Source organism: Amia ocellicauda, chromosome 6 (genome assembly GCF_036373705.1).
Source record: "Amia ocellicauda isolate fAmiCal2 chromosome 6, fAmiCal2.hap1, whole genome shotgun sequence".
In the NCBI taxonomy this organism is placed as follows: domain Eukaryota; kingdom Metazoa; phylum Chordata; class Actinopteri; order Amiiformes; family Amiidae; genus Amia; species Amia ocellicauda.
In genome coordinates, this window is record NC_089855.1 from 4,167,261 (window position 1) to 4,186,751 (window position 19,491).

General features: G+C 39.6%; 1 protein-coding gene across 1 annotated transcript; it reads left to right on the plus strand.

Annotated features, from left to right (window-relative positions):
* Positions 1 to 206: 206 nt before the first annotated feature.
* Positions 207 to 19,124, plus strand: LOC136751738 (olfactory receptor 2AT4-like). Its single transcript, XM_066707532.1, has 6 exons — positions 207 to 301; positions 536 to 600; positions 662 to 744; positions 9,789 to 10,147; positions 10,319 to 10,555; positions 18,863 to 19,124. The coding sequence occupies exons 1-6, from the start codon at positions 207 to 209 to the stop codon at positions 19,122 to 19,124; spliced, it is 1,101 nt and encodes a 366-aa protein (XP_066563629.1).
* The last annotated feature ends 367 nt before the right edge of the window (positions 19,125 to 19,491 follow it).

Below are 19,491 nucleotides of genomic sequence, written 5' to 3' on the forward strand. Positions count from 1 at the left end.
CAGGCTGTCAGGCTTAAAAGGAAAATCCAAGAGACATTGTCAAAAGGCAGGCAAAAGGTCAGTCGATCAGCAAACAGGGTTCAAGGGACAATCCAGGAGTCGTTATCACAGGCAGAAGCAAGGTCAGGAACACAGAGTATTTTACACACAAAAGGGTAGGGCTCCTGAGGCGCCTGAACTGCCACCTCAAGGTGCTGCGCTTCAAGATGCTCAACCTGCGCACCATGTCCCAGGCCATCAAGCCCGGCAACTGGTTCACCACAGTGGATCTGAAAGATCTTGCTTGGGACAGCCAAAGCTGGTGACGCGCCGCCACAATGGCTGCCAAGGATCGCCCTGTCGCCCTAGCCCCCTGGCGCATAACCGTGACCAGCTGATCCGCTGCCGCCACTATCTCCGAGATAGGGGCCGGGGTGGGTGATGTGCCATGTTGCTCCAAGGGCTCTGCCAGCTGAGCCAAGTACAAGGCCAGCAGGCTTTCCATATTTTGGAGGCGAGCCGCTTGGGCTCCAGCCTCATACGCCCTCCGGAGCAGCGTCTCCATGATGCGACACTGCCTGTGGGCACAGGCCAGGTCGCGTGGCTCCGTGGACAGCGGAGGTAGGCAGACAAGCGTGGCTATGGTGGAATTTCCACCAAGCCCGCTTCTGCCGCACCCTAGGTCCTGGCATAAGCCTCCCCTCTCCTGGCTATGGCGGGGGCTGTTGCCGGATGGTCCCAGGTAGCCCTCAGCTCTTCGAGGAGGTAAGGCAGCAGCGGGAGGGCCCGTGTGGGCCGCTGTGTACGCTGACCCCTTTCGAACCTGGAGCGCGTCGGGGCAGGATCAGAGGGCCAGGGGAGCTGAAGAGACTCCACAGCCCTCTGGATGACTGCCCAGAACTCCCTGTCCTGTCCCGTGGGAGCAGGAGGGGCGTCCACGCTCAACGGAGGAGGAGGGGTGGGAGGCAGGCACGCACGGACCGGGAGGGCTAGCAGTGCTCGTTCTCGGCAAACCAAGAGAGGGAGATCTCCTACAGCCGCAGCTGTGGGTTGTAGTGCGGGCGTAAGCCGGCGGAGGAGCACCTCTTACGATATGCTGTGGCTCCAGCCGGGCAGCCGGGCCGCAGATTTTACTGCCACTGTTAGCGCTCCTGCTGTGGAGGAAAAAGCCCTGTGGACAAAAAACCAACACAGCAAGCAGTCGGAATATATATAGCACTATATAAACATGACTATTATTTTTAAAAGGCTCTTCTTGTGAACGAAACTGAAACCGAAAGCGCAGCCGGACCTCCGGTGCAGAATCAGGATTAGCTATCAATAATAACTAAACACACACAAGACAGAGACGATGTGTAGCGAAAACGGTGGTGAACAACACTATGAAGTGAGCCAGCCAGCTGAAATACGCAGTTTGAATGTTTATTACAAACACAGACACAGAGAGCTTACGTTCCTGAGTCCAGCGAAGAGGCAAAAGAGGATGAACCTGCGCTGACGTCAAGTTTTATAGAACAGGAAGTGGGAAAGGCCCTGTTCTGAGTGACAAGCGCAGGGGACAATGGCAGCTTTGATAGAGTGACGTTTCGATCGGGTTCCCGTGAAAGTGTGCAGAAACCCCTCCCCCTTGGGCAGTGCTTCCGACTTGAAAGATAAGACGCCAACACTGAATTTGTGGGAAAACTGTTCCAGTAAGTTATGGATCCCAGAGTGTTGTATTCATATTTATATACACATGTATGAGTTCTGCTTAAGAAACTGTCTGTGACTGACATACTGTATATTTCATGATATATACACGGGACACGGGACACACGGGACAGATTTAAACCCAGCGCATTGTATTTAATAATGCATGATACAGGGAGAAGTAACACGGTTATTTACGATGTGCTGGTAAACAAAATAAACAAAATTATGTCATTTGTTTTATATATTGTTTCAATGTGTCCTGGTTTCTACTTTTGAATATCTGGTATAACTTATACTATAAGACTGTGTTAGATATCGTAAAAACGTTTCAGTCCAAAGTTTATTGCACTTTAATGTTAGCGTTATTTCAGCCTCCAGTTTAAAACACTAAATCCCAGAGTGCCGAGTGTCCCAGACTGTGGTTTGATCTTTCGTGTCTCACAGTCACTTCCTAGGGCAGCTGGACCTCTCAACAATGAGTGGAAACGCTGCCGGCACAGTGTAGGTGCGCAGTTACAGCCCGGCCACACAGAGGTGCACCTGAACATGGCCAGTGGAAACAGGGTATTACTGCACAGTCTCTGTTACCCACTGAGGTGTAACAAGTAGTCGGAAGTCATACTTGAGTAAAAGTAAAAATATTCTATCAAAAACTTACTCCAGTAAGAGTAAAAAGTCTCCCATTTAAACAGTACTTGTGTAAAAGTAAAAAAGTAGCTACTTTCAAGAGTACTCAAGTACCAAAAGTAAAAGTAAATTGTGATTTTAGTAATAAAGTGAATGTGCATGTGTTTGTGTGTGAGCCTTATGAAGAGGCACGCCAGATATTAATTTGATGTTTTAATCCAATATTTAATTTTAATTTATCAAGGTATTTTATTTTTATGGTTCCTCAGTTAAATGTTATTTAGGCACATATCTGGTAACGACTTTCATTTGTATTCAATATTAACCAAGTGTAACATTGGGGGATTTATATAATATCCTGTGTGAACCACCAACAAAATGTATATTTTATATTATTGTAGAGATCCTGGCGGGTGTCTATGTGTATGTGCCAGTAGGGCAGCCCAAAGGTAGGGGGAGGATGTAAAAGTGTGTATGCAGGGTGGGTGGGTGAGTCAGTTCGGGGACTCTGTCTATCTGTGTGTGTGCGTGAGTGTGAATGTGTGTTACATGTGGGGTGTTAGTGTGTTGAGATAGGGAGGGATGTTGTAGATAATTGTGTCTGTGTGGCTCGCCCGTCTCAGGGTAGTACAGCCAGAGAGTGGTGATTGGGCGGGAGAGAGTCACCAGACAGGGGGTGTATATAAGGGCAGGGTGACGTGCCAGGAGTTTGAGTTGAGTGGGAGTTAATTTGGATGAAACATCTGTGAGTTTTGGAAAGCATCTGGAGGAAAAGGGGGAAAAGGGAGGTACCTCTGCAGCCGATGAATAAACTGCAATTGTAGTTCTGAAAAACTCTGCCTCAAGTGTTTTATTTAACAGCGACCGGTGAAAAGGCAAGGTCGCTACATTATATTCATTTCTGATACAAGACGAGCGCTTTAGAAGGATGCAATTCTTACTAATTTTATGAAACTGTTAAGGTCGGAGACTTGAGCCACATTAGGGAGAGTGTAGCTAATCTCTTTCCAGGCCCGGCGGCAGGATTAACTCACAAGGGGGCATCAGAAATTACTGAGGGGGCACAAATATTTTCGGTTGATGATAACACAGGATGTACAATAATCAATTACAATTACACACAATGTTTTTACATAGCTCTCAAGTTTTCAAAACGACAATGCATGAGATTTGTCACATACACAGATTGCTACAGGCAAAAGCAGGAGCCAGAGGGCAGGTGTTTTCCTGTTATGGCATACAAACTGCCCAATCTCACAGTTTTCTTTAACAATGGACAAGAGGTAATCAATCACTATAATGTAGCATCTTCAGCCTTGAGAGAAGAACAGGAAACCCCAAACAAACACTAAGCAAACTGGTATCTGTGGGCTATTTATCTGTTTGGGTGTTCCTCTTATCATAATGACTAGAAGTCAAAGTGGAGAGAACAATGTCCAGAGCATATCCTCTGGACACCTGCCTGTTGCTAGCTTGACAAATCTAATTTGCTCAGTCTGCAAATTATTATTTCTAATATAAAACATAATACAGTTTATATAAAACATTAATAACTGCCCTTCACCAGTGTATCTGTTGTGATCATTCTTTGCCATGATAATTTGCAAAAATAAAATTCTGTCCATGTAAGCTGATATGTATATTATTATTATTATGGACAGTAGTTGTAATAGTAGCAGTTGCAGTAGTATTTTATTTATTGATTTCTTTGATTGATTTTATATATGGAGTCTCAGAGCACAGCACTCAGGGAGACGGGAGAGAGTGATGTCACTGATGTCACTAGGCCTGGACTGAACCCCCACAATGATGACTGAGGCCTGGCCCCTTTAACTGGACTCGGCATCGGCAGCAGCCTCAGTTCTAACACTTTCACCACCTCATACCCCTGATCACTTACTGCACACTCTCTGATACCCATGACAATAAAACACAGATACAGGATGGCTTCATGGGTATGTTTATCTGTTATTTCAACAGTCACATATACACAGTTTTGCTACAGAGAACACAGCATGTACTGTATTGGAATGTTGTACTGTTCAAAATAAACCATTAAAACAATAGGTTGCAAATGCAGTCCCAGTTATCTAAAAAAGAGAATAGTACTCAAAGGGGGATGGGACATCGCTTGTTTCCATGGGGAACTCATGAACAAGTTTTCTAATAACCCGTTTCCACTGGCCATGTTGAGGTTCACCTCCACATGGCCGTGCTGTAACTGTACACCTAAACTATGCTCCGCAGCATTTCCACTCATGATCGTGTGGTACTGCTGCCCTAGGAAGTGAAAGGTCAAAATGCATTCTGGGACGCTCAGAATTCTGTGATTGTATATGTTTTAATTAACAGCCTTATCGATTCTAAGCCGACTATCAGTTCCAAGAAATTAAAGCAATGTCCAGGGATGTGCAAGAAAAAGAAGAGGACGACCTGTACTTACATCGTAGAAAAGCTTGCATGGTAAGTTTGTTTGTATTGTGCTCGTGATTACAACAAATACAAAAAAAGCAAATGTAGCTGCATATGATCAGTTGTTATGTTTTAGCAAATGTTTGCCCTTCCAAAACATTTATACATACCTTAACATACATTGTTAGCATGCACACAGAATTAAGAAATAAATCTTAGTTTCAATAGTGAAATCCTTACAATTTTCGTGTAATTAATAATTTGATCAAGAAAAGTATCAATTTTGTAGATGCCATTTGCTGTGAAGTCATCACAAATAAGCTTATTATTACTAAATGGCTCAGAATTATTGTCTGCCTTACTTATTCATTATGAACAGAATTTAGACTGATATTATAACATTAATTGGAAACGAGGGTGCACACAGCCATAGTGGCTTACAGTATGTTAACACCATTTACACAAATAGGTCAAAGGGTCAAAAAGTGTCCTGTTCACATATTCATAAAACATCTCCATTAATCCTAGGAATCACACTAAATGTTAGTTTAGGAGTAAAAGTAGATTTTTTTAAATGATGAAAAACTCTGTTTCCAAGAGAACTATACCATTTATTTGATCTGGAAGTACAATAACATATAATTTATTATGTCCCCTAAGTAGTTTAGTAGTGAAGTATTACAATTGCTGCATTTAAAAATATTTTGTATGAAGTTATTGTACACTCAGAGCAGCGTGGGCATTTAAATCAGGGCATTACATTTTTCTTCCCAGTTATTTGCACAAGTCTTTTTTTTTGTAGATTCATACTTCTGTTTATGATATAAGTCCTGTTCATTTATATTATTTATTTTGAATCATATTAATTAGTGTAAATCAAGTGTGTGGATTACACTCATTGGGCATTTGTGTACATGGTGACTCACTGATATGATTCCAGAATTGTTTTCTAATGTTTCCTTGCTAATCCCATTGTAAAAACAACAGCAGCCGCCTTTATTACTTGTAAATGCAACATGAAAATCTATAAATAATAGTAATACAGTGCATGGTACAGTCACGTGTTTATTTTATGTTTACATCTACATGGGTTTTTTGGAGAAAAAATAAAGCAGTTCTACTAATCTACAAATGGTGAAATACAGCATTGTGTCTGTTCTAGTAGAGCCAGCGGATCTCCTATGACTGAGCCTGTGTAAGAGGCGGGTTCGTCAGGTGAGCAGCAGCACTGCCCCCAGGTGCACAGCTCTGTGAGCCTCTCAGCGCCCACAGCTTTATTTACACATCTACACATTCTACAGCTAGCAATTATATTTGAAAATAAGTAAAGTCCCCAAAGTTTGTTATTACCAGAATTTCATTATTCATACTTCATTTTCATCAATGATCTAAAAAGGGAACTGTTGAGTAAACATATTATTTAGTCATTTATTTTTTAATGTATCTATTTGTTATGTATGATATTTATGTTCATACTGTTAGTTATTTATTTAAATTTAATTATTGCAAATTTACACTGAGTGCTATATATTTTATACAATATATGGATTCATCGGAAATCGGCCTCCCACCCCCTTCCCTAATTATCGATATCGGTATCGACGTTGCGCAATCGGTCGACCTCTCCTACATAGAATTAAAATCCTAGATTTCCTAGATTATGAATTTCTAATTCATAATTACAATCATAAAATATACATAAAACATATTTAAATATAACACTATTTTCCTTCCATTGTACATAGGAAATTGTCCACACTGGGTTATATTCATCAACGGTTTTACCCCGATTTCCAACTATTGAATAACATACAAAGTAAAGTTATTACGTATATGTCACCGGCTCATACTGGTTATTATGAATATGCTTTGTGGATAATTGTAATTAATTTGCTGCTTATTTTGTCCTTTTATTTGTGTTAGAAAAATAGTCAGTTATAGCGAATTGATGTCCAACTCTTGATAAATATAGGCTAACATTGATTATGAATGCAGCTTGTTTTTGGTATATTTGCCACGCAGTAGTGGGGAAATCAATAAACTGAACGATCTTGGGTGCTGTTAATGCCATTATGGTTTGATGAAAAGTCTCCTTATTGAAGGCTGTGATGGTCACAAATCATCACTGTTACATGGTTTTATTTATCTCTGCTGACAATGCTGCATTTCTGACAGTGGCGGTAGAAACTGCATTTCTGAATACATAAGGAATAAACAAACTACTAGTGTAGAGGACCTTGTGAGGTCTTGTAAATATTGGTCGAGTTAGGAGGACTTTTAATTCTAAAAAATCTTATCAATAGCTTTTACTTCTAAGAGTAAAAGAAGACCAAATTTAAGTCACAGAGATATTTCATGCACTTGAATGCAATTTCTCACTATCAGACACTTTATGAATACAAAAACAAAGAAGGACTTAAGGTTCAAGCTATTTTATATGGCAGCGTTGTGTGCAGAGCAACAATAACAGAGTCGTGATCCGTAGTTAAAAAAACATCTTTACTTGAGAAGGATTAAAAACATTGTCACAGAAAAATAATACATATGCAGCAGAGCGTCATTAAAAACAGGGGAAACAATCAGGTACCACCAAACACAAAGTGCTGTGAATAATATTATAAACAAATCCAAGAATAGCATATAGTGTAAAAATCCATAAGTACAAAAGTGAAAACAACCAAAAATAAAGTGTAGAGGTATATCGACAATCCACCCGTTAAAAACAAAATGGTAATCCAATTTGATATCCTCAACCAAGACTGCTCTCCCCTCATCTAGCCACAATCTCACCTTTATACTCCTCCCCTTAACCTCTGACCGCAAAAATGTATACATTTACAATAGAAAAAAACTTACAAAGAAAACCAACTACATTATTAAAAATCACAATCCATAACCTAAAACTGATCATTAAAAAGGGTTACATTCATAACACCTCTCCTGCGTGGTCTAAACCATCAAAGGGCCCTGTTCACCATGTCAGTGTTTTTCTTTAGAAATGTCCTCAGTGACGACCTAATGAGTTGAACTAATTGCTTTAATTGCCTTTGTGTCCCAGCCTGTAGATCCCCAGTGGACTGAGACCTGGCATAAAGCTGTGTGTGTTCAATTCAGATCCTCAATCCAGCGCTTCAGTCTAACTGGACCATCAGAGTAAGTGTCCTGTACTCCTCTTCAGAGTGGATCAGCATTGTCTCTCATTATTACACAATTGGAGAAGATGCTAGGGAACATTCGCCAATAACCCTCTTATCTTTATATGTCTGAGATCATGTGTGGATCAGTTCATGGATTATAAAATGTTTTCACCTTTTTTGCACTGGGTGTGCAACCTTAACTTGTTTTCATAGTTACATAGTGAGATGATAGTGACTAGAGGACAGACACGCTCATGTTTCTGCTGGCATTTCACAGGTAAGATCAGCCACCACTGCTGGAGGTAAGACACCTTACAAAGATACTGTTACCACAGAAGCAAGAGCCTTCATACAACAACAAGGTAGGTTCATGTCATTTTAAATATTCCATATGTATGGGAATTTAGATTCTATAAGAAGAGTACAAATTTATTTGGGTGATGACCTTCTGATGATCATCTCCACTTATTGTATTTGTAATTGTCTGCTGATGTCCTAAATATTGTGTGTAAAATATATATATATATATATATATATATATATATATATATATATATATATATATATATATATATATATATATTATACACACACACACATATACATTATATACACTCACCTAAAGGATTATTAGGAACACCTGTTCAATTTCTCATTAATGCAATTATCTAACCAACCAATCACATGGCAGTTGCTTCAATGCATTTAGGGGTGTGGTCCTGGTCAAGACAATCTCCTGAACTCCAAACTGAATGTCTGAATGGGAAAGAAAGGTGATTTAAGCAATTTTGAGCGTGGCATGGTTGTTGGTGCCAGACGGGCCGCTCTGAGTATTTCACAATCTGCTCAGTTACTGGGATTTTCACGCACAACCATTTCTAGGGTTTACAAAGAATGGTGTGAAAAGGGAAAAACATCCAGTATGCGGCAGTCCTGTGGGCGAAAATGCCTTGTTGATGCTAGAGGTCAGAGGAGAATGGGCCGACTGATTCAAGCTGATAGAAAAGCAACTTTGACTGAAATAACCACTCGTTACAACCGAGGTATGCAGCAAAGCATTTGTGAAGCCACAAAACGTACAACCTTGAGGTGGATGGGCTACAACAGCAGAAGACCCCACCGGGTACCACTCATCTCCACTACAAATAGGAAAAAGAGGCTACAATTTGCACAAGCTCACCAAAATTGGACAGTTGAAGACTGGAAAAATGTTGCCTGGTCTGATGAGTCTCGATTTCTGTTGAGACATTCAGATGGTAGAGTCAGAATTTGGCGTAAACAGAATGAGAACATGGATCCATCATGCCTTGTTACCACTGTGAAGGCTGGTGGTGGTGGTGTAATGGTGTGGGGGATGTTTTCTTGGCACACTTTAGGCCTCGTTTAAATGCCATGGCCTACCTGAGCATTGTTTCTGACCATGTCCATCCCTTTATGACCACCATGTACCCATCCTCTGATGGCTACTTCCAGCAGGATAATGCACCATGTCACAAAGGTCGAATCATTTCAAATTGGTTTCTTGAACATGACAATGAGTTCACTGTACTAAACTGGCCCCCACAGTCACCAGATCTCAACCCAATAGAGCATCTTTGGGATGTGGTGGAACGGGAGCTTCGTGCCCTGGATGTGCATCCCACAAATCTCCATCAACTGCAAGATGCTATCCTATCAATATGGGCCAAGATTTCTAAAGAATGCTTTCAGCACCTTGTTGAACCAATGCCACGTAGAATTAAGGCAGTTCTGAAGGTGAAAGGGGGTCAAACACAGTATTAGTATGGTGTTCCTAATAATCCTTTAGGTGAGTGTATGTGTATACTTCTATTTCATTGCAGGATCAGATCTCATCATTTCTGGTTAACAGCCATGGCTGATGCAAACTACACAGGATCAATGGTCAGTGAATTCATTATTGTTGGTTTCCCTGGACTGCAGGACAGAGAGAGCAAGGCCATCCTGTTTGCTGTGTTCCTGACAGTCTACCTCCTCATTCTACTGGGCAATTTTCTCCTTATTACCATACTGGCTGCAGACACAAGCTTGCACACCCCCATGTACCTGACAATATGTAGTTTGGCCATTATTGACATCAGCCTTTCTACATGCACTGTACCCACTATGCTAGCTGTCTTCAGTTCTACTACTCACACTGTCTCCTTCTCAGCATGCTTCACCCAGACCTATTTCTTTCTGGCTCTGTTGACTACAGAAAGCTTTATCTTGCTGCTCATGTCTTATGACAGGTATGTGGCCATCTGTCACCCACTCCACCACCCAGCCAGGATTACCATTAGGTTCACTTTGAAACTCATAGTTGTTTGTTGGCTGGGAGGGTTCCTGTGCCCAATCCTTACATTAATTCTAGCACTTACAAAGCGGTTCTGTGGACCCAATAGAGTTCTGCAATGTTACTGTGATTATTCAGGAGTGCTGCGCCTGGCCTGTGGAGATGTTCTCTCTATCAGCTACGTTAGTTTATTTGTTGGACTGAGTGTTCTTCTCATCCCTCTGTTTCTCATCCTGTTGTCCTATGTGAAGATCCTTCTGTCAGTATTGTGTATGTCTAGCTCAGGGGGAAGAGCCAAGGCCGTGTCCACCTGCAGTTCACACCTGCTGGTCCTTTCTGTGTTCTACCTCACTACAGCAGGGGTCTTCACCTCCTACAGGATTACTGGGACCTCAGTGGACATGCGTGTTATGGGGTCTGTGATTCAGAATGTCTTCCCTGCCCTCATTAATCCAATTATCTATTGCCTGAGGACTAAAGACATCAGGGACAGCTTGGTGAAAACACGGAGAAAGAGCAGTGTCTTCCCAGGTAGGAAGTGAAAAGTTGGATTGGATTACTTGCAATATGCATGGGATATACTTTAAATATATATTTTAGTGTAATCCCTATTGAAAATACAGAGCAGAAATCAACCTGTAAAATGTAAATTGTTTTACTAGCTTGGCAGAAACACAAAAAACAATAACTGTCTTCCCAAACAGCATATGAGACCATTCAGTTCTCTGTCACCATCACGTTCACACTCACAACACGCTGCAGAATTGTGACCATGTAGCCTAATCCAAAGAGGTACTTTAATCCCCATTAAGCCTCAGTGCTATGTTTAAAGGTACTGAGTAATTTAAACCTGGCCTCATACAGAACCAAGAAATATATTAAATTAATTAAAATGATTCGTTTAATAAAACAAAATGTTTCTCCTGGTAAAGCATAATATAAAGGTTTAATGCTGAACTGTACAATAATTAATTTGGGGCACATAACTACTGCAGTAGAATGGAAAAGGATATACAAATAAATGTTTTCATTTGAAGATGTACTTTCCATTGCAAGTAGCATCTCACACATCTACAGCTTTTTCCTTGTTTAAGATATATGTAATCATCCCCCCACCACCCATTCATAGTAAGACTAAATTAAATGAGAAATATTGCAATGAGATCATTACTGCTATTGCAATAAGTTCTGGACTTTATTTTTAAATACTTAACTAACAAAACAACTTAAAATAAATATAGAAATAAGTATTAATAAACACTAGGCAACATAAAAAATGCCTCCCCCTTTAGGACTTTTTTTGTGTCCCAAGCATATTACAAATATTAGATTTTTTTTTTTTTTTTTTAATGCATAACATGTCTCAAAACTCCTATCTTTATTCACTGATCGGCCTATAAAACCTTAGATTAAACAGTTGGGCATAATTCTGTGAGTGTGTGCATTAATGTATACAAATATTGCAAAGATTCTTAATTTCATTTCATTTTTACATGAAATAATCCCAATATTGCGATTTCTTCCAATGTCATTCCGGACAACAGACATTCATGAGATTTACATCAGATTGCATTTTGCTAGCCATGTGACAGGACATTACATCATTCAGAAGATTATGAAGGACCTGTGCAAAAGGCTGTGCAAAAAGTTTAGTAAGTCTATCCTAAAATGTTGATAATTTGTCGTTTTCAATCACTTGTACACTAGGGTACAAAATTCTGTCATACTGGACAACACTTAAAAAGCATTTATAATATTGTTTTAAAAACAAAAAGTATATTAAATGTGAAAGATGACATGGAATAGTTGTAGGTCAAAGTAATACATTTACATAAGTAGTCAAGTAATTACCTGATTCAAAAGTTAAAACTTGTATTTTGTAATTCCGGAAAACAATTACTTTCTGATATCCAACAATGTTACTCGTTATCCAGAGTGACTTGCTTATAATTTTATTGTTTTTAGGTGTATTTGTAAGCGTGTAGGCATCAATTTTACATTACCATGTTGTATTAACACCACAGTAACATGTTTATAACATTATATATAGTTATCATGCAAATTTGTCTGTGTGGATGTCCTTAAGTAACAAACGAGGTGGCAACATGCTCATTATTGTTTTGTTTTAATTCATGTTCATGCCAAGAAGCCATTTGCAAGTTTTAAGAGAATATATAAATCCAGGTTAAAAAATATCATAATTCCTATAAATTTAAAATGTTGTGATATCATAATGTTCAATTTACTTTTTAATCTGTTGAAATGTTAATGAATTTAATTGAATTGGCTTAATGTCATAAATGAGTTAAAACGTTGTTACAGTTTACTTTTTTTAATGGCATATGTTTACATGTTTCCAGTATAACCTAAAAAATAGTTAATGGTTAAGTTAATGGATTTTCAATCTTAAAATGTTTTACTGCTACTGTTTTATAAAATAGGCTATGCCTTGAGTGGAAGTGTCTCACTGTCTGTTAAATACAGAATGAGTGTTTCATCTTTGTTGCTGAGACAATCTTTAGATATCATCCCATATGAAATCTCAGTCACAGTATTTCATTCCAAGTAACTATATCAGTCAGGTAGGACAACACAGATTATTCTTGTAAAAATAAATAAATCAGTGTCCTTGAGTTAAGGATACAACAATAATCATATAATTTGTACTAGATAACATTTCCAGCATTCTTCACTATTCAGTGTTATGTTTGGGGTGACTAACTTCAAAAAATGTGCCGGTGTCAATAGAAAAGCCAAAATTTGTGAGATTAATTGTGATTTTTTTTATTTATTCCTAGACTGCATATGTTTGTTGATATCAAACTATGAATACTTATAACCCACTCTATGCTGACAAAAAACTAAAGTCAAATAATTTGCAAATCTATCATTGTTATCCGGTATGACATTTGTGATACTAGAAATCATATGATTTATAATAAAAAAGTATAAATGATTATTTTCAGAAATAAAACTTTTTGAAATATATACATGACATTCTAATGAAGGTAGAGAGAGGTTTGATTTGTATTTTAAACTAATTATATGTGTTTACCATTTTAAAATCCTTATTCGTCACTGACCATATACAGCTGTAACCTGACTGACCAGAGGTTTTCCTTTTTCATTTTTTTATTAAATTATTAATGTAAATTTCATTCAGTAATAGTTTGATATGAGGTGCAACACAAATGACTTAACAGTCGTTGTTGCAGTTTTCCAGTCATAACAGCGAAATAAAAAATGTATTCGACAACCTAGCTACCTAATTTGGACTATACAATCCACTTCACTAAATTATTTACTTTTCAAAACCACACTCAAAACTAGACTACTGGTCTAGGCTTAGCATACTCAGAGCTACAATAGCTTTTTGCCACTGTTCAACACAGAAAGTGTTCATAATGTCAAATTGAAAAATATAATCTGCTAAATTAATTACAAATACAAAACAGAAAATAACTGAATGCATAATTAATCACCCCCAGACTTACATATAAATATAAACAAAGTTATTTTATAGTATATACAGCAAATGTCTTCACCACAACTTAGTGAATCTAAAACTCACATAGTAGGGCAGAAACAAATATTTTTGTTTCAGACACTGCTGCTAAACTGAATGCTTTTACTTAGGATGGCTCAATACGCCAATTTAGAGCAGTGTAATTGCTACAGTCAGACCTGTTTGGCCCCACATAATATATATGTAGAAATAAAATAGAAGTACAGACGTGCTTAATTTGTTGGTACCCTTACAGCTCATTGAAATAATGCTTCATTCCTCCTGAAAAGTGATGAAATTAAAAGCTATTGCATCATGTATGCTTGCATCTGTGCATCTTGCAAGGCAGCACTGTGGAGTAGTGGTTATTGCCTGGGTGGGGCTGCTGTACCCTTGAGCAAGGTGTTTAACTTAGATTGCTCCAGTAAAATGACCAGATTTATAAATGGGTACAAATGTAAGTCACCTGCTAATGGGTACAAAAGAGTGTCTGCTAAGTGACAAATAATATAATGTAATGTATGTCATATAATTACGCAAAGAACCTGTGAAAAGAGATTAAGAATACAAAGATATTCTAAAATGGCCTGCACACATCTGTTGGTATCCCTTAGAAAATATAATAAATAATTGGATTATAGTGATATTCCAAACTAATTCGTTTCTTTAATTAGTATCACATGTCTCCAATCTTGTAATCAGTCATTCAACCTATTTAAATGGAGGAAAGTAGTCATTTGTTTTGGTATCATTGTGTGCACCACACTGAACATGGACCAGAGAAAGCAAAGGACAGCATTGTCTGAGGAGATCAGAAAGAAAATAATAGACAAGCATGGTAAAGGTAAAGGCTACAAGACCATCTCCAAGCAGCTTGATGATCCTGTGACAACCGTTTGCAAATTTTATTAAGAAGTTCAAGGTCCATGAAACTGTAGCCAACCTCCCTGGGCAAGACCGCAAGAGGAAAATCAACCCCAGATTGAACAGAACGATAGTGCGAATGGCAGAAAAAGAACCAAGGATATCTGCCAAAGAGATACAAGCTGAACTCCAAGGTGAAGGTACATCAGTTTCTGATCGCACCATCTGTTGCTTTTTGAGCGAAAGTGGCCTCCATGGAAGAAGACCCAGGACTCCACTTTTGAAAGAAAAACATAAAAAAGCCAGACTGGAATTTGTTAAAATGCATATTGACAAGCCACAATCCTTCTGGGAGAATGTCCTTTGTACAGATGAGTCAAAACTGGAGCTTTTTGGCAAGTCTCATCAGCTCTATGTTCGCAGACAAAATGAAGCTTTCAAAGAAAAGAACACCATACCTACAGAGAAACATGGAGAAGACTCGGTTATGTTTTGGGGCTGCTTTGCTACACCTGGCACAGGGTGCCTTGAATCTGTGCAGGGCACAATGAAATCTCAAGACTATCAAGGCATTCTGGAGCGAAACTTACTGCTCAGTGTCAGAAAGCTCAGTGTCAGAAAGCTCTGTCTCAGTCGCAGGTCATGGGTCCTCCAACAGGATAATTCACCCAAGCACAGCTCTCTTTCTATGGAAAGAGATGATTGAGAAAGAGATGAAACTCTCAGTCTGGAGAAGGCACCCATCAAACCTGGGACAGCTGGAGCAGTTTGCTCAGGACGAGTGGCCAAACTACCTGTTAACAGGTGCAGAAGTCTCAGTGAGAGCTACAGAAAATGTTTGATTGCAGTGAGCAAAGTCTGATTTCTATTAAATATGGAATAAACAATGGTGGATGCCAATTACTTTTGTCAGTTTCAATTTATTTCAGAGGAAATTGGGCATTCTTTGTTTTTTGTGGAGGGGTACCAACAAATTTGAGCAAGTCTGTATACAAATGTTGTCACTGCCACAATAAGAGATAAAACAATGCCTATATTTTTATTTAATTAAATATTGTTTTAAGTATAATGATTAAAATCAGACATTTCACGTAAAAAAAAAAAAATTATAGGCTACTTAATTTGAACAAAACAAAGACGACACAATAAAAAATGCTTTAACAAAGGGAATTTTTTAAAAGCCTGTTGTAATAATCAAAGCGTTGATCAGTGTGTGATGTACTGTACCCACAGTCTTGTACACAACATGCAAAATTAACTTCAATTAAGGCTGTTATAACAAAATGAGGAATACTAGGACTGTCTGATACTAGGAACACAAGAAAATGGCTGCCTCTCATCTGTGACCCAATAATGCCCCCTCTTTCAAAGTTACTTAGATCCTTTCCTCTCGCCATCTTGGTCCAAAATCGAGGTCAACTGGGCCTGCTCAGCATTTTTATACATGCCACAGAGCATGATAGGATGTTAATTGCTTAATTGTACAGTGAGGGAAAAAAGTATTTGATCCCCTGCTGATTTTGTACGTTTGCCCACTGACAAAGAAATGATCAGTCTATAATTTTAATGGTAGGTGTATTTTAACAGTGAGAGACAGAATAACAACAAAAAAATCCAGAAAAACGCATTTCAAAAAAGTTATAAATTGATTTGTATGTTAATGAGGGAAATAAGTACTTGACCCTTTCTATTTAGTACTTGGTAGCAAAACCCATGTTGGCAATCACAGAGATCAGACGTTTCTTGTAGTTGGCCACCAGGTTTGCACACATCTCAGGAGGGATTTTGTCCCACTCCTCTTTGCAGATCCTCTCCAAGTCATTAAGGTTTCGAGGCTGACGTTTGGCAACTCGAACCTTCAGCTCCCTCCACAGATTTTCTACGGATTAAGGTCTGGAGACTGGCTAGGCCACTCCAGGACCTTAATGTGCTTCTTCTTGAGCCACTCCTTTTTTGCCTTGGCTGTGTGTTTTGGGTCATTGTCATGCTGGAATACCCATTCACGACCCATTTTCAATGCCCTGGCTGAGGGAAGGAGGTTCTCACCCAAGAATTGACGGTACATGGCCCCGTCCATCGTCCCTTTGATGCGGTGCAGTTGTCCTGTCCCATTACAGAAAAACACCCCCAATGCATAATGTTTCCACCTCCATGTTTGACAGTGGGGATGGTGTTCTTGGGGTCATAGACAGCATTCCTCCTCCTCCAAACACGGCGAGTTGAGTTGATGCCAAAGAGCTTGATTTTGGTCTCATCTGAGTAGGGGGACCTTGCGGGTGCTGCAGGATTTCAGTCCTTCACGGCGTAGTGTGTTACCAATTGTTTTCTTGGTGACTATGGTCCCAGCTGCCTTGAGATCATTAACAAGATCCTCCCGTGTAGTTCTGGGCTGATTCATCACCGTTCTCATGATCATTGAAACTCCACTAGGTGAGATCTTGCATGGAGCCCCAGACTGAGGGAGACTGACAGTTATTTTGTGTTTCTTCCATTTGCGAATAATCGCACCAACTGTTGTCACCTTCTCACCAAGCTGCTTGGCGATGGTCTTGTAGCCCATTCCAGCCTTGTGTAGGTCTACAATCTTGTCCCTGACATCCTTGGACAGCTCTTTGGTCTTGGCCATGTTGGAGAGTTTGAAATCTGATTGATTGATTGCTTCTGTGGACAGGTGTCTTTTATACAGGTACGTACATCGTTCGAGCTTTTTTTGTAAAACCAGGCTGTTGTGAAGTCCGTCCCTCTTATAGGAGGAGCAGCAACTGTGGGTTTGGTTTGTGTTTGTGTTAAAAACAGAGACAGGAAACACTACGAGCAATACATCCTGACGTGGAAAGGACTTTTGTGTGTATTTTATTCTTTGTGCTTTACATGATTGTAAACAGCGTAATATTTACACGTTTCTGTTATGAGATATTAGGAAGAGCTGAACATGTATAGACAACATTATATTCAGACAAGCACAGTCCCATGAGACTACGTTTCCATGTGCAACAATAACTACATATTTGCTATTATTTAGTATTATTATCATCATCATTTGTGTTAGTAGATATGTATTTTAAATGGCACATCGTGACTCCCTTAACTTATTACTCTTTCTGCAGATTTGTAACTGCAAACAATACTTGTTGCCGTATTATTTATAATTTACTTATCAGATGTCCTTAAACAGGGCAAGTTACAGTTGAAACAAAATACACATGTTTCACGATTAATCATCCAGCTACAATAAAGCAGGTTAATTTAACTAAAGTGTGCACGTCTCAGTCATGGCGTGTGTGGACGCATTTATTAAACCAGTCCTTAATGTTTTAGAGGGAAACCCAGATCTGCTGTATTTATTTATTCATTAATTTAACCTGTAAATGGGCACAACTAAATCATGTTCGCCTTCATAGTGGTTGTCTCTGTTATACAACAGACTGCACACCATTCACAAAACGCCTGAAACACCATCCAATTGTTAATAAAATATTAATAAAATCGGCTGATACCTCTCCGATTATTATCCTTCAGTTTGTTTTTAACTAGTCAGGCACAGGTCCTGTGAAATCTGTGTTCGGCAAGTTTTTAATACACTTGGATATGAACTGTAAGCAGTATTGTTTCTGTACTTTGATTTCACTCCATGCTGCTAATAAAACTCATTTCTTTGTGATCCCACACAGCACTTGAGATTATATCTTCTGACATAATGTATCTGAACTCTTCCCTGTCTGTCTACAAGTCAAGCACACATCTCCGCTTCTGAAAACGAAAGTATTTACTTAGTGGGTGTGACTGATGCTTACGGCCATGTCTGGCAGCAGATAGTTAACCGTCCACAAAACCTGGACGTGTCCAGACGCTTAAGCCAGTGGAAACAGGGCATTATAGAGCATACACCGCAGAAATACCGCATACGGTCTGTACTCTCAAGTTTTAGTTCTGTGGTTTGTCTATGAGGGCACATTCTGTAGCAACCCTTTGAACTGATACCGACATGAGAATAAAGAGATTTAGTTGAAATTAATAATACATGGTATGGAAAGTGTTTTAAAGAAAGGACTGTGCTGTGCAGCCTTGGTAATGCTGCAGAATTGAGAACGTGTCTGCTTTATATGTCTGAGATCATGTGTGGATCAGTTTATGGATCATATAATGTTTTCAGCTTCGTTTGCATTGGGTGTACAACCTGCTATTGAATGCCATGCAATTTGATTATGCTGGAGTGCTATGCCTGGCCTGTGGAGATGTTCTCTCAATCAGCTACTTTAGCTTATTTGTTCTGCTGAGTCTTCTTCTCATCCCTCTGTTTTTCATTGTGATATGCTATGTGAAGATCCTTCTGTCAGTATTGCGTATCTCCAGCTCAGCAGGAAGAGCCAAGGCCATGTCCACCTGCAGCTCACACCCGCTGGTCATCTCTGTGTTCTTCCTCACGTCCACAGAAGTCTACATCTACTACAGATTTCCTGGGACCTCAGCAGACATGCGTGTTATGGGGTCTGTGATTCAGAATGTCTTCCCTGCCCTCATGAATCCAATCATCTACTGCCTGAGGACTAAAGAGATCAGGGACAGCTTGGTGAAAACCCTGAAAAAGAGCAGTATCTTCCCAGGTAGCAAGTGAAAGGTTTCAGACCCCTGTGAAATGATGTGTACCACAGAAGATGATGCTTTCCTAATCCAGGGGTCAGGTATGGGTTTATATGAGCAGCAGATCCTTTAAGTCCTGTAAGTTGCAAGGTGGGGCCTCCATGGATCGGACTTGTTTGTCCAGCACATCACACAGATGCTCGATTGGATTGAGATCTGGGGAATTTGGAGGCCAAGTCAACACCTTGAACTCGTGATTCATCAAACCTTCTTCCATTGCTCCGTGTTCCAGTTCTGATGCTCACGTGCCCATTGTAGGCACTTTCGGCAGTGGACAGGGGACAGCATGGGCACCCTTACTGGTCTGCGGCTACACAGCCCCATACGCAACACACTGTGTG

What these genes read in the sequence shown, in the direction of transcription:
- LOC136751738 (XM_066707532.1), top strand. Translation starts at nt 207, where the DNA reads ATGCTCAACCTGCGCACCATGTCCCAGGCCATCAAGCCCGGCAACTGG. An exon ending in GCCCTCAGCTCTTCGAGGAG is followed by an intron (nt 745 to 9,788) that starts GTAAGGCAGCAG and finishes CCTGGACTGCAG; the next exon opens with GACAGAGAGAGCAAGGCCAT. An exon ending in CCAGCCAGGATTACCATTAG is followed by an intron (nt 10,148 to 10,318) that starts GTTCACTTTGAA and finishes TCTCTCTATCAG; the next exon opens with CTACGTTAGTTTATTTGTTG.